Below are 13,919 nucleotides of genomic sequence, written 5' to 3' on the forward strand. Positions count from 1 at the left end.
CTTGAGTCACCCTAAAGGGGCCTGATATTCAGTGGATGAGTGCTTAGTAGTGTCTGAAAAACCAGGCTTCATTTAAGATGTCTCAGATCAGGTATCCATAGATTGCGGCACCCCAAATCACTAGTTACTCCTGAAAAGCTTGGCCTATATGTCCTGGTGGGTAGCCCCGCTCTGGGGGCATGGGCTGGCTTTGGGGGCTGAACCCCCTGCTTCTTTTGTGAGAGCGAGGTGCAACCCTCTGCCTCAAAGGAAGAATCTGGAGGAAAGTCAACGAAAGAAATGCCACATGTTGGTTCTTCTGAAAGGCTCCAATACCTGGCAAGTCCTATTGGGTACAGGCCATTTTGCATATCATAGATTGGCCTTTGTAAATATTAAGGGCCAGATTGTGGCTGCCCCTTGTGTATATGCCAAGAGGTGTGCATAATGTGCAAGCAGCCTTCCCATTACCTGCACACAAGTGCTAGTCACAATAGCAGGTTTGCATTCAGTGGAGTGCAAGGGCAGTGGTATCTGTTCACCCTCAGGGGAGCAAATCCAGCAGCCTAGCCCTGCCAATGCACAGGAAGAATTCAAAAAACTAAAATGTAAAATGTATGCTGTCAGTCTGAGTTTAGGGCTTCTTGATCTCATATAATCAAACACAAGAACCATAAGAGGATTTTACTGCTGTGCGATTAAGGGGAAAACACTAACCAAAATAGGTCTATAGTTCTTCAAGTATAACTATTTGTGTTTTCAAATAAAAGAATAATTATCATCAAGGCTACACAGCAAGCGGGGGAGGGAAGAGAAACAGTGTTGCCTTTTTCTGATTGCCATTGTGTTAATATTTAAACAATAACTTCAGTCGTTTCCTTTAAGGATAATTTTCTTCAACAATTTTTAATCTTTTAATGTCTAACCCCTTTGCAATATTTTGTTCTTTCTAGTCTCACTGATTTCTAGGGGGTGGGGTGGGAGGAAGACAAACTGCAACAAAAAGCAGATTTAAAAAAATATACAGTATCTTATTAGCTTCTGGGTGTTGGAGAACATTTATCAAATATTTAAAACAAACTTGAGCTCAGCTAAGCCCAATTATAATATCTCGCTGGGCAGAGAAATTAATTAAACAGCTGCATGATAAAGAACCCAGCAGCAAACTGTTAAAATAAATAAGTTTTTTTTTTGAAGGATGTACAGAAGAAAGTATGTAACACACATGTTCAAACAGTAATGGAAGTAAGCAAGCTTTTCAGGAGTGCAATGTACCTGGCAGGCGAACATAGCCCAGGCCCTAATACTGCTCTCCAACTTTGTGATTTGCTAATGTGAAACACATGCATCCCTTTTGCACCAAGTTCAAATAACCCTGGAATTCCAGCAGTGTAGCTCAGCGACTGAACCAGAACAAGGGCAGAACTTGTCAGGATTTAAGAGCTTTCAGCAAAACCCTTCAATTGCAGCCGGCACCCTATTCCATAGAAGGATATCAATTATAGATAGTGACTTGCTTTAGCAGGGCAGTCGGTACTGTCAGACACGAGATAGACAACCATGAAGAATCATGAATCTTTCTATTAACTGTTGGGGGGAGGGGGGCAGGATGGACAGGTGCTATAAATAAAGCACAGCATCTGAATGGTTTAACACCTTGCCTCTTGGTGTAAATATCATGAAAATTTAACCATGCTGAGTTCTAAGTGGCACACACCACTTGAAAATATGAACCATTGAAATTGTTACAGTGTCAGATCCTCTGGGGTGGGTCCACAACACCTCTTTTGTGTATATTTTTATTCATAGCAAGTAAAGTTCTGTTAATAAATTCAGTAAGAAAACACCATCTCTCGGAGCCCGCTCCTGCTTTTGTTGAGTACCCACAATTCATACTAATGGCAGTGGAAATTAGGATACACAAGCAGTGCAGGAAAAGCAGTATCAAATAGTGATTAGTATGCCTAAGATTTAGATTTAATTGTGCTGTAATATATATGCTGTGTGTACATATACACACATACATAGTCTGTGTGTATGTTATATAATCTACATTGTAGCAGAGCACCAGCTCTACTATAGTTAAAGTTGAGAAGTTTCCTGTTAAAATCTCTATAGACATAGTATGTGTGCCTATGTGCACGCGCACACACACTACTTGATTCTCCTATTGATACTCCAGTGTGAATCAAGAGTAAATTCACTGGTCAATAGAACTACTTCACTGAAAGAGCAACAAAGAGTTCTGTGACACCTTATAGACTACCAGACGTATTGGAGCATAAGCTTTCGTGGGTGAATACCCACTTCGTCAGACGCATGTGGTGGAAATTTCCAGAGGCAGGTATAAATATGCAGGCAAGAATCAGTCTAGAGATAACGAGGTTAGTTCAATCAGAGAGGATGAGTCTTTGTTTAATCCTGAGCTGATGGTGTCTGCTATGTACATTGACCAAACTGGACAATCCCTCCATAAAAGGATAAATGGACACAAGTCAGATATTAGGAATGGCAATATACAAAAACCTGTAGGAGAACACTTCAATCTCCCTGGACACACAATAGCAGATATAAAGGTGGCCATCCTGCAGCAAAAAAACTTTTTTCCAAACAGTTCCAAAGAGAAACTGCTGAACTTCAGTCCATTTGCAAATTTGACACCATCAGCTCAGGATTAAACAAAGACTGTGAATGGCTAGCCAACTACAGAACCAGTTTCTCCTCCCTTGGTGTTCACACCTCAATTGCTAGAAGAGAGCCTCATCGTCCCTGATTGAACTAACCTCGTTATCTCTAGACTGATTCTTGCTTGCATATATATACCTGCCTCTGGAAACTTCCAGTACATGCATCTGACAAAGTGGGTATTCACCCACAAAAGCTTATGCGCCAATACATCTGTTAGTCTATAAGGTGCTACAGGACTCTTTGTTGCTTTTTACACATCCAGACTAACACGGCTACCCCTCTGATACTTCACTGAAAGAGTAGAATCAGGAGATATACACAGATAAAGACAAATACATATGTACCTCCCCCACAAGCAGTGATGATATCTGTGTGATAAATTGCATTTAGCCTGCCCTCACACAACTTCACCTGCACTCTGCCCACTAATCCCGCTGCACTGGAATTCATTTGAATATAGCAACCCTCACAGCAGTTTAAAACAAAACAACCTGCTAGAGGAAGATCTCTGTCTTTTCCTTAAATATGGAGTTTCCTCGAAAACTACAGTGGTCTGATGCAGCGTGGCCAATATTCAGTCCTGCCCCAGTGGCAGGTTAACAGTTCCAATTTAAAAATGTTAAAGCTCTCTACTTTCTGTAAAATACGTTAAATTTATGGAGCACATGGTAGAATGGTGTAACACAGAGGTTTTATTTGTACTTGTTTGTGAAGACCTGCATAACTCACTCATGTATGAGTCACACAGCCATTGCGAACTCATGCCAGTAAAAGGACATTCTTTGTATGAGTCTCAACAGCGTCTAGCACAATGGAATCCCAATCCTGATTGGGCCTCCAGCCGCTACCGCCACATACATTTTAAATAAGAATTAATATACTCACAGTAGACAACCACATATTTTCTCTTACCCTAATTTGCATGGGCACACACACTGCTCACAAGGTCAGAACCTCAGAGGGGAAACATCTGCATTTGACCAACAGTATTCAATAAAAGCAATATAAAATTAAAGACATAGGAGGAGATTTTCAAAGGTCTAAATTAGGGCTGTCAAGCAATCAAATAAAATAATCACGATTAATCGTGCTGTTAAACAGCAACAGAATACCATTTATTTAAAAAAAAATGAGGAGTCCTTGTGGCACTTTAGAGCCTAACAAATTTATTTGGGCATAAGCTTTCATGGGCTAAAACCCACTTCATCAGATGTTGTTGATACAGACTAACAGGGCTACCACTCTGAAACCTGTCATTTATTTTAAATATTTTTGGATGTTTACTACATTTTCAAATATATTAAATTCAATTACAACACAGAATACAAAGTGTACAGTGCTCACTTTATATTTATTTTTATTACAAATATTTGCACTGTAAAAAACAAAAAAAATATTTTTCATTTCACCTCATAAAAGTACAGTAGTGCAATTTCTTTATCATGAAAGTTGAACTGACAAATGTAGAATTATGTATAAAAAACCTGCATTCAAAAATAAAACAATGCAAAACTTTAGCGCCTACAAGTCCACTCAGTCCTACTTCTTGGTCAGCCAATCACTCAGACAAACAAGGTTGGTTACAATTTGCAGGAGATAATCCTGCCTGCTTCTTGTTTATAATGTCACCTGAAAGTGAGAACAGGCATTCTCATGGCACTATTGTAGGTGGTGTTGAAAGATATTTACATGCCAGATGCGCTAAAGATTCATATGTCCCTTCAAGCTTCAACCACCATTCCAGAGAACATGCTTCCATGCTGATAAGGGGTTCTGCTCAATAATGATCCAAAGCAGAGCGGACCGACGCACGTTCATTTTTATCCTCTGAATCAGATGCCACCAGCAGAAGGTTGATTTTCTTTTTTGGTGGTGTGGGTTCAGTAGTTTTCTCATCTAAGGCTTCTGAAAGCATGCTCCACGCCTCATCCCTCTCAGATTTTGGAAGGCACTTCAGATTCTTAAACCTTGGGTCGAGTGCTGTGACTATTTTTAGAAATCTCACATCAGTACCTTCTTTGCGTTTTGTCAAATCTGCTGTGAAAGTGTTCTTAAAACAAACATGTGCTGGGTCATCATCCTAGACTGCCATGACATGAAATATATGCAGAATGCGGGTAAAACAGAGCAGGATACATACAATTCTCCCCCTAAGGAGTACAGTCACGAATTTAATTGACACATTATTTTTTTAATGAGCATCATCAGCATGGAAGCATGCCCTCTGGAATGGTGGCCAAAGCAGGAAGGGGCATACGAATGTTTAGCATATCTGGCATGTAAATACCTTGCAACGCTGGCTACCAAAGTGCCATGCAAGCAACTGTTCTCACTTTCAGGTGACATTGTAAATAAGAAGCAGGCAGCACTCTCTCTCGTTAATGTAAACAAACTTGTTTGTCTTAGCAAGTGGCAGAATAAGAAGTAGGACTGAGTAGACTTCTAGGCTCTAAAGTTTTACACTGTTTTGTTTCTGAGTGCAGTTATGTAACCAAAAAAAAATCTGCATTTGTAAGTTATACTTTCATGATAAAGAGATTGCACTTCAGTACTTGTATGAGATGAATTGAAAAATATTATTTCTTTTGTTTATCATTTTTACAGTTCATATATTTGTAATAAAAAATAATAATATAAAGTGAGCACTGCGCACTTTGTATTCTGTGCTGTAATTGAAATCAATATCGAAAATGTAGAAAAACATCCAAAAATATTTAATACATTTCAATTGGTATTCTATTGTTAAAAGTGTGATTAATCGTGATTAATTTTTTTGAGTTAATCATGTGAGTTAACAGCGATTACTTCACATCCCTAGTCCAAATGCTAATTAGGTACCTAACTCCTTCAGTGAGAATTAAGCACATAAATGCAATTTGCACCTTTGAAAATCTCCTCCTGTCATTAATATTATATTGTTTTTATTAAATGCGGTTGGCCAAATTCCCAGTTGTAAGTATTTATTATATCCATTAAAGAAGTGCTTAGAACCCGCAGAAAGCTAGGTCCCATTGTGCTACGTGCTGTCTGTACACATAGTAGGAGACAGTCTCTATTCCAAAGAGAGACAATCTAAGAGAGACAAAAGTGGGACACAGAGGCTCAGAGAGGTGAAGGGCCAGATTTTCTTAGCTATTAGTGGCCTAAAAACCTTTGAAAATCTGATAGCAGATCAATATCAGAGGTGGGAATAGGCTCCCAGGTCAGTGTTCTATACACTGGATCATGCTGACTCTGGTAGTTTGATTTGTACTGCTTTGAAGTGGCAGTTATAATTATTATTTACTATTATTGCTCTTATTATTTCATTTGTGTTGAGAGACCCCAATCAGAATTGGGACCTTGTTGTACTAAGCATGTCCAGACACATATGAAGACACAATCCCTGCCACAGAGAATTTTTTTCTTTGTAATGCTGTGAGGTCCCATATCAAATACTAGTACCGCTTTCAAACGTAAGAGACATTCTATTTCCATGTAATTCTTGCTGCTGGCTCTTACCAATGTAATGGGTCCCTCTACAAATCAGATCAGTAACAATATCCACTTTTAAAATCTCACATTGCAATGCCATTTAAAACTATAACATGTTAGCTATATGACATGCACAGGAGAGTTCAATTAGATTGTATATCTACAATTTTAAAATTTAAACTTTCCTCTTTTTTCACTACTAAAGGCATTTTTAATCTGCCTTTCTCTTTTAGTTCTAACATTCTGGTGGAAATGATTCATCATCAACATTGGATCATTTCTGAATATTCAGAAATGTTTTCCAGGCATCCTAATACTCCAATCTTGCAATCATCAGCATATATGTAGTTTGCTGCGGCCATATAGAACCGTATTGAACTCAAGGGGGTGTTTTAGTAGCTGCAACAGTCTGCACACAATCAATTGCAGGATTGGGGCCGAATTTTCTAAATGCAAAGTCTTTGTGGCTTCTGCTGAAACAGTCGCTCTTCATTAAAAAAAAATATTACACCTCTGCTCAAGAATAATTCACATGGTCTCAAAAAAAAAATCCCACTACACTTGTGTAAAAATGTGGAAATATAATGTCACTGAAATAAATTTTCTTTTGAACTACTTGTCATATTCTGATCTGTGATTCAGCAATAATTTCTGCATCACAAATTTGTTACTATTAAATATGTCTTGACGGAACATTGCTAACGCAGCCTTAGTCGTATTGGGCAATATCTTCAGCCAGTGTCGATGGGCATAGCTCCATTGACACCAATCTATCGATTTGCACCAGCGGACAGTTTGTCCTATGGTGTACTAGAATGTATAAAAAAACCTGGAAAAACGTACATTTATCAACAAATACTACAGGCCTGATAAAAGAATGAATTATGCATAATATACAGCACTGTATATGGTGCTTTTTCATGAAACAGCAAGGTTTTGATGCTCTGTTCTCTTCATCTGCATCTCTATCCCCAGTCAGGGCCCAGGAGATTATTTTTTAAAAGTTCATCATTAAAATAGTTCTACTATTTGGCTATTTCATTATTTAACAGAAGTACGGTCAATAGAGTTGCCGTGAGCTAGAAATAGGGGATGAGAGTGTTTGCTAAGAGAGATTCTTAAGTTTGATGGTACAATTTTTAGCCAAGTGTGCAACACAGTTGTAAACAATGCAAACAAAATTGTGTTGGTGGGGTGTGTGCGTGTGAGACTAACCTTTGAACTGGAATGAATACGGCTACAAGATTTGCCTTAATTCAAGGGACTGCAGTAACCCAGTTTATACACATCCAGCCAAGTAATCCACCTCAGTGCACATACAACAGTAAATTGATACATAAAATAAACTGTAAATCCTTAGGGGGAGGGAAGAATTTCCCCTTCTCCTCTTTCTATTGTTATAATCCCTTTAGGAAAAAAAATCAAACTTGGGTAAAGGTTAATAATAATTCATGTCCAGCTTACTATTACTCAATAACTATCAAAGTCTCTAACTCAAAATAGTGTTTGCTGGCTTACAGGATCAGAGCCATTACACTCTCTATTGAAGACTTTATTGAATTTTACACTAAGCTTTAGCTGACTGAACAGGTCAAGCACTCTGGCTCACAGTTTTCTTTATTCTCAGAAACTCATAAACCCTTCTCCAGTTTGCAACGCTGTTAGCTAAGAAACTTGACTCAGCACAGGGTCAGAGAATCTGACCCCCATGAAAAAGGTCACATAGTTTTAAAACCCAGTTCCTGAATACCATTAACTTACATGCACTAGCTGTTCCTGCGTGTCAAACTCTCGTGAACAGCCTTCCCAATGGCAGTTCGTCTCATAGACCACTTCGGGCTCCTGCTTGCTTTCATCTTTGTCCCCTTCCTCCTTTACAAGGGTCATTCCTTCTGGCTGTTCCTGGGGAAAAAAATAACAAAAAACAATCCAGGTGTGAAGAGAGGCAAGAAGAAACTCTGATAAAGAGGGGAAAGAAAGATGAATTACTTCAACACTAAAGGAAAGGTACAGTAAGAAAAGCCCAATTTGGATGAATTTACTCTTGATTCAGCTCATTAACCCCATTCAGATAAAACACAAAAGCCCCGAGTGGGCCTTGTAAACCAGACATTGGAGATGGGCTATTTCTCTAAGAGCCAGCTCCCTTTTTTAACAATATATTTTCCAGAAGTATCCAGTGCAGATCATTTCTGCAGGAACCTCCTCACATGGTGCCTTCTTACATGAACTGATAGAAGAGGAGGAGAAAAGGCAGATCATGTCCCAAATTATTCAAACCTGCTGGCATTCAATACCAATTAGAGGTGGAAGAGGGTGAGGGGAAGAAGGGAGGGGAAGGGTCAAAACTCCTTAAAAAAATAACTGGGAGTCACAATGAAATAAATTAAAATAAAATCATAAAGGGCCTGCTTCTCATCCTTGGATTAATGATATGGGTCATCACAATTGTTTCAATGGGATTATTACTGAGTGAGATATTATTCAGTATGAGTAAGGGGATCAGAATGGGGATCAAATACTATGGCTGTGCTTGTAAGCAAGATCATCAACAATCTAAAATGTACTTCAATTCTGAATCCCGTCATAGGCTCGGAATGTGAAACTTCTTCCAAAATTAGACTGATCACTTTCAGGATTGGATTCATTTGTTTTTTCCCCACAACATGTGTATGTGTGTGGTGGGTAGTTGTTTTTTAATGTATAGCTTCAGTTCCTAGCAGAGCCCCATTCTCCCCAGCTTGCTATTTGCTCAGGCTAAGAGTCAGATGTCAGGAGTCTTTCTAAACATTTGTTTCAGATTATGAAGACATGCTATTTTCCACTTCAAACCCCCATGTAGGATTTAGATGGGCTTTGGTTTTGGTTTTATGGATTCAGGGAAAAGACTGAGGACCTGATTCTGATCTCACCTACTTGGTGTAAATCAGAAGTAACTCCACCGAAGTCAGTGAGTTATGCTGGTGAAAAAGCATTGCAAATGAGATCAGAATCATATGCTGAAGCCCTGAATCTGCAAAGCACTTAAGCACATGCGAAGTCCATGAGATTTAAGCACGTGCGTAACTTTAAGTACGTGTTTAAATACTCTGCTAAAGCAGGGCTTAAGTGCCTCAGGTTCACCTTTTATCACCAAATACACCACAGCAAACAGAGGATTGAAAACTCCTCTAAAGACATACACAGATGGAAGTCTCACCCCACCCCATCTCCCAGCAAAAAATATAAAACAAACCAGGTCATAATTGTTTACATTTGATTCTGTAATCATCCCTTGGTATTATGGACTGACACAGTGTGTGAGCGCGCATCCATGTATGCTAGGCCAAGGGCCACAAAGGGGTGGAAAGTCTTAAAACGTGCTACAGATAAGATGTGCCTTCTGTCTGGCAGTGAGATGAAAATCTGATTAATGAAACCTGCATGCTGTACCTGCATGTTTCCTGCACCTGGACTGGGGAGGTCCTCATCTGGTTTTATCTTGGAACGCTTGTTGTGCAATGGATCCCCGGTGCTGCTCACTGCAGATTCACTTGTGGGTTTATTCTGCTGCAGGTATTGTTCCCCCAAAATGACAAAATTAGACTGCGATAAATACACAGAGCTCCAAACAGAAATATGCAGCATCTGCTAAGCGACTTTATTTGGAGATGCTAGATTGTTAATTATATTGGCTATACCATTATACTGTATTCAATTACATAGCATTAACTTGCAGAATAGCTGCATCATTCAAACTTGTAATGGAGAAGGAAAAAAATATAAGTGAATACACTCTGTGTAATTAATTCATTATTATAAACCATTGTTGCTTTTGTGAGGATGGGGAAGGGTAATAAGGAGTCAATATTCCACACAATTAGGACTTCAAAAGGCGATTACCATTTTGAAATGTGAGATCACTGTACATTAGCTGCAGTCAACATGAGAAGAATGAAAGTTTACTTATAAGAAGGGCTTTATATTTTATTTTACATCTGTAGATAGAATCTCAACATTTTTCTGAGAATTATAGTGGAGGAATAAGGAGAAGATCTGAGAGCTAATAGAAAACCATAGGCCAAAAAATCTCGGGAGAAACTCCTGGCTCCACTGTAGTCAACAGCAAAACTTCCACTGATATTTGTGGGGCCAGGATTTCACCTCTTGTATCTCAGGCTCTTCTCAGGGCCGGCCTTAGGGAAAATGGCCCCTGGCCCCCACTGCATCCCTCCCATTGCCAAAAGCTCCCTTCCACAGCCTCATATCCCAGGCCCTCCCTGCCCCTTGACCACGGCACCTCCCTGACCACGGTGCCCACCCGTAAGGCTGGCCCTGGCTGTTCTGAATATTAGGACCTGCAAGTGGATCTGCTGGGTGCATCTCTGAACCTGCCTGGAGCCCCATTAAAATCAACGGGGGCGCTGCAGGGATTTGTCCAGGTAGATCCACTTGCAGGATTTAGCTTCAAGTTTTGCAGCACCCAGAACAATAAGGAACCAATCCTAGGCCATGCTAAAAACAAATAATGATTAATAACAACAACATAAACCATAATGAATCCAAAACATCAGCCTGATTCACTACTGCACTACTCCAGTTATGTGTCAGTGCAACTACAATGATGAATCCAGGTCCAGTGAATCAGACTCTGCACTCATCAGCAAAAACCTTAAGTAATCAGTGGAGTTTCTCTGGATTTACACTGTGCAGCAGAATAGACTGTCACCCTACATCTGCATAGTTATTATATTTAGCCTGATTTGGGAATGAGCAGTTCCTATCTTTAAAATGCTGTGGCTTCCTACATGATTTCCCTCCTCCCCCATTCCCCACCTGGATTAAGTTGTCTGATTCAGGAGAGACAGCTGGGAAAGAAGAGTCACTGAAATATTTATGAGGGACAGAAAGCATTCTACCAATCAGAAATCACAGATACACTCCTCTGATTTATAATAAAGGATTGCAAATGCCATAGCCGCAAGAAAGTTGTTATCCAAGGTTCTCAGTGACTGTAGTGATTAATTGCTAACATGACAATGTGATTTGTTTTATTTTTTACATTAACAAGGTGCAAAGGTTTCTTTTGTTTGCTCTCACCTGCGTGGACTCGGAAGGACCAGAGCTGACCTGGACAGGGTTCAGGACACTAGGGATGCCTGGGATAGGTCTCTGGGTAGGAAAAGTTGGGGCAGGATGGATGAGTGGAGGGCTGTGTCCAAAGGCCGAACCTAGGGTTTGCTGACGACTTATAATTTGCTGATGCATTTGCTGGAGGGATACCGGTGTGGGAGGGTAAGTGAAACTCAGAGCAGGACTGAATTTAGGAGAAAAACAAACAAAAAAAGAGATGAGGACCATTGTTGTGTTGAGTTGTACAGGTAGTTTACATTTCCAGCTATTAAAGTAGCATAGGCAAAAAGCTATCCCTTTCCCTCTCATTCTCTTCTCCCTCCCTCCCACCCCCAACAAATGACAAACATTGCTACTAAATCCAGAGCTGGGTTAAATTGATTACTGAGAGCAAAAACGATATTATAGCAAAGTATAATGTTTCTACCTTTCCATTAAAAAGACTCCCATTTACCAACAATACACAGAAAGTGCCTGAAATAAAAATCAGGAAATCTGAAATAAGAGGCAAGCAGTTCAATAACAGCTATTTATTACAATAACAAACTTTATATAAAGCAAAAGAATGGGCGATTACATGTTTTCTAGTACTTTTATTGATAAGTGGTGCTGTATGTTCTCGTGTATGAAGCAATTCCTTTAGTCTTGGCTCATGCTATGCTCGTTCATATGTCTCCAGATCTTATTACAAGAGGAGAGAAAATCAATTGGTTAAATGTGTTTTGAACAACATGCTTGTCATATCACTCATTTGTTTGTAAAGATGGAAAGCTCAGTTCATCCAGAATGTCACCTAAAGAATTTCCATCAGTGCCGTTTGGTTACAGAAACTGATGGATTAACCTTTCCCCTCTGAAATTGGTGATCAATGTATTTCAATGTAGAAATATTCCAATGGGAAAGCACTTCTCCCTCTTCTAGTTAAACAACACTAAATGTCTATTAAAGCCCATTATGCATGCTAATACCTGTCATCACTTCATTATCCCGCTGTATTTCCCAGACTACCGTGAGTTCTGAGGAAATTACACTGCGGTCTAAAGACCTCTCTACTAGTAGGTAGTGCCATGCTTTAGAAATGAATTGTTTGGAGCTAAATCCTCTGACAAGACCATGGGATATTCTTGCAAGCATTTGCCAATAGCTTACAATCACACTTGCCAAACAAAACAAAACGAAAAAGCATATTCACAAAAAATGTATTTTTAATTTTTTTTTCTTGCTCTTAAAAAGAATCAATTAAAAGAGCCTGGCAAATTAAAAACATTTGCGCACGTGCGTGTGTAAAAAAAAACAACTTGCAAGAATCAAGGTTTCTTGTAATGTCAAAGGTAGATTTAATGTAAATTTAAAGTCTGGAGTCTTAATTACTGTTACTGTTAAGCACATTAACTGAAAACATTGAGATAAAAAATAATTCAAATCATTTCAACCATTTTAAGTAATAATTCTACAGATGGTCTGTGTTCATTAATCTGACTATACATTTTGTCTGTTTGACTACAATCCATAAAGAGACGGCTTCAATGTGATTACATTACTATTATTCCTGGTGAGAACTCCCCATTACAATAGTTTGCCCATTTAGGACAGAATATCATTACGAATACCCTGGGAGAATTTTACCAGTCTTTGAGGAACTCTCTTTTCATTCTGCATTGTATTCTTTTAATAAAGGGAGGCAGGAACGTAGTGAAAACAGTAATTGTTCACAGCAAGAGTTAGGGAGAAATCAGTAATAATATTCAGTTATTGCAGCCCTAGAGTCCCTGCCAGTGGTCCTGTAAGCAACCATGAATGATTACAGCACGACTTAGCTAAGGTAGCCACTATGGATGATTGATAGGACATTAATCAAAAGATGCATATCAGGCTCAGAATTTGTTCACAAGCTTTCTTCTAATAGCTGATTTCATGTTCACTGAGCTCTATGCCAGTTTGTTCAATTTATTCTTCAGTGTACAAGCCATTCATCAAAGAACACGATGATTTAACACCCCTTTTCCCTTTTAGTGAACACACATTACTAAGTGTAACTACACTGTTCTGTTCATTAAAAATAACATACAATTACAATGTCACACACCAGTCTGAAACAGCAGTTGTGTATCCCTACTATGCATTTATGTTTCTATAGATACTACAGATTAATCAGGTGGAGGTCCAAAGTCACACCTAGTCCAAAAACTAGGTGTACAGTACCAAGGATGTTACCCAGTTCTTCCGGGTCAACAATTGCAATATTCAAATAATTTGAATTAAGTGCTTGGTATTTTATTGCTTGTGTGTTATGGGAATAAATAATAATATTTACTTAACATGTACAGACACAAATGGCTTGATCCTCTTCTCACCTGCACCAGTTTAAATAAAAATTAACTTCAATGGGAGCTGCAGGTGCTCAGCACACTTGGAAATCCAGCCACTTAGGTGTTTAACTATAAATTTTGGAACCTATCTTTAGGCACCCAGGTTTGAAAACTTTGGTCACTATACGTTAGGTCCTACATGCTAAAAAAAAGTATTCTTAGTTTTAATCCATAAGATATTAATGGCTAAAATCTGTTCTCAAAAATGTATATGTTGCTGCCTTTGACACATGGTCACCTCTGAACTAGAGTGAAATTTAGCCCTAAAAGAAATGGTGCAGTTCTTTTGGACAGCCT

The 13,919-nt window shown here is 39.0% G+C and overlaps 1 protein-coding gene across 2 annotated transcripts in view; it reads right to left on the reverse strand.

Annotated features, from left to right (window-relative positions):
• GLI3 (GLI family zinc finger 3) overlaps positions 1 to 13,919 on the reverse strand; it is a 256,152-nt gene that overhangs the window by 37,616 nt on the left and 204,617 nt on the right. Inside the window, exons 8-10 of one of the 2 annotated variants that reach the window (XM_039526928.1) lie at positions 11,221 to 11,437; positions 9,574 to 9,687; positions 7,903 to 8,043 (exon numbers count right to left, since the gene is read on the reverse strand). In XM_039526928.1, coding sequence (XP_039382862.1) covers positions 7,903 to 8,043; positions 9,574 to 9,687; positions 11,221 to 11,437 — 472 coding nt within the window. Of the gene's footprint in view, positions 1 to 7,902; positions 8,044 to 9,573; positions 9,691 to 11,220; positions 11,438 to 13,919 lie in introns of both variants that reach the window. The other variant, XM_039526927.1, reaches the window with a different exon arrangement.

Source organism: Mauremys reevesii, linkage group 2 (assembly GCF_016161935.1).
Source record: "Mauremys reevesii isolate NIE-2019 linkage group 2, ASM1616193v1, whole genome shotgun sequence".
In the NCBI taxonomy this organism is placed as follows: Eukaryota; Metazoa; Chordata; order Testudines; family Geoemydidae; genus Mauremys; species Mauremys reevesii.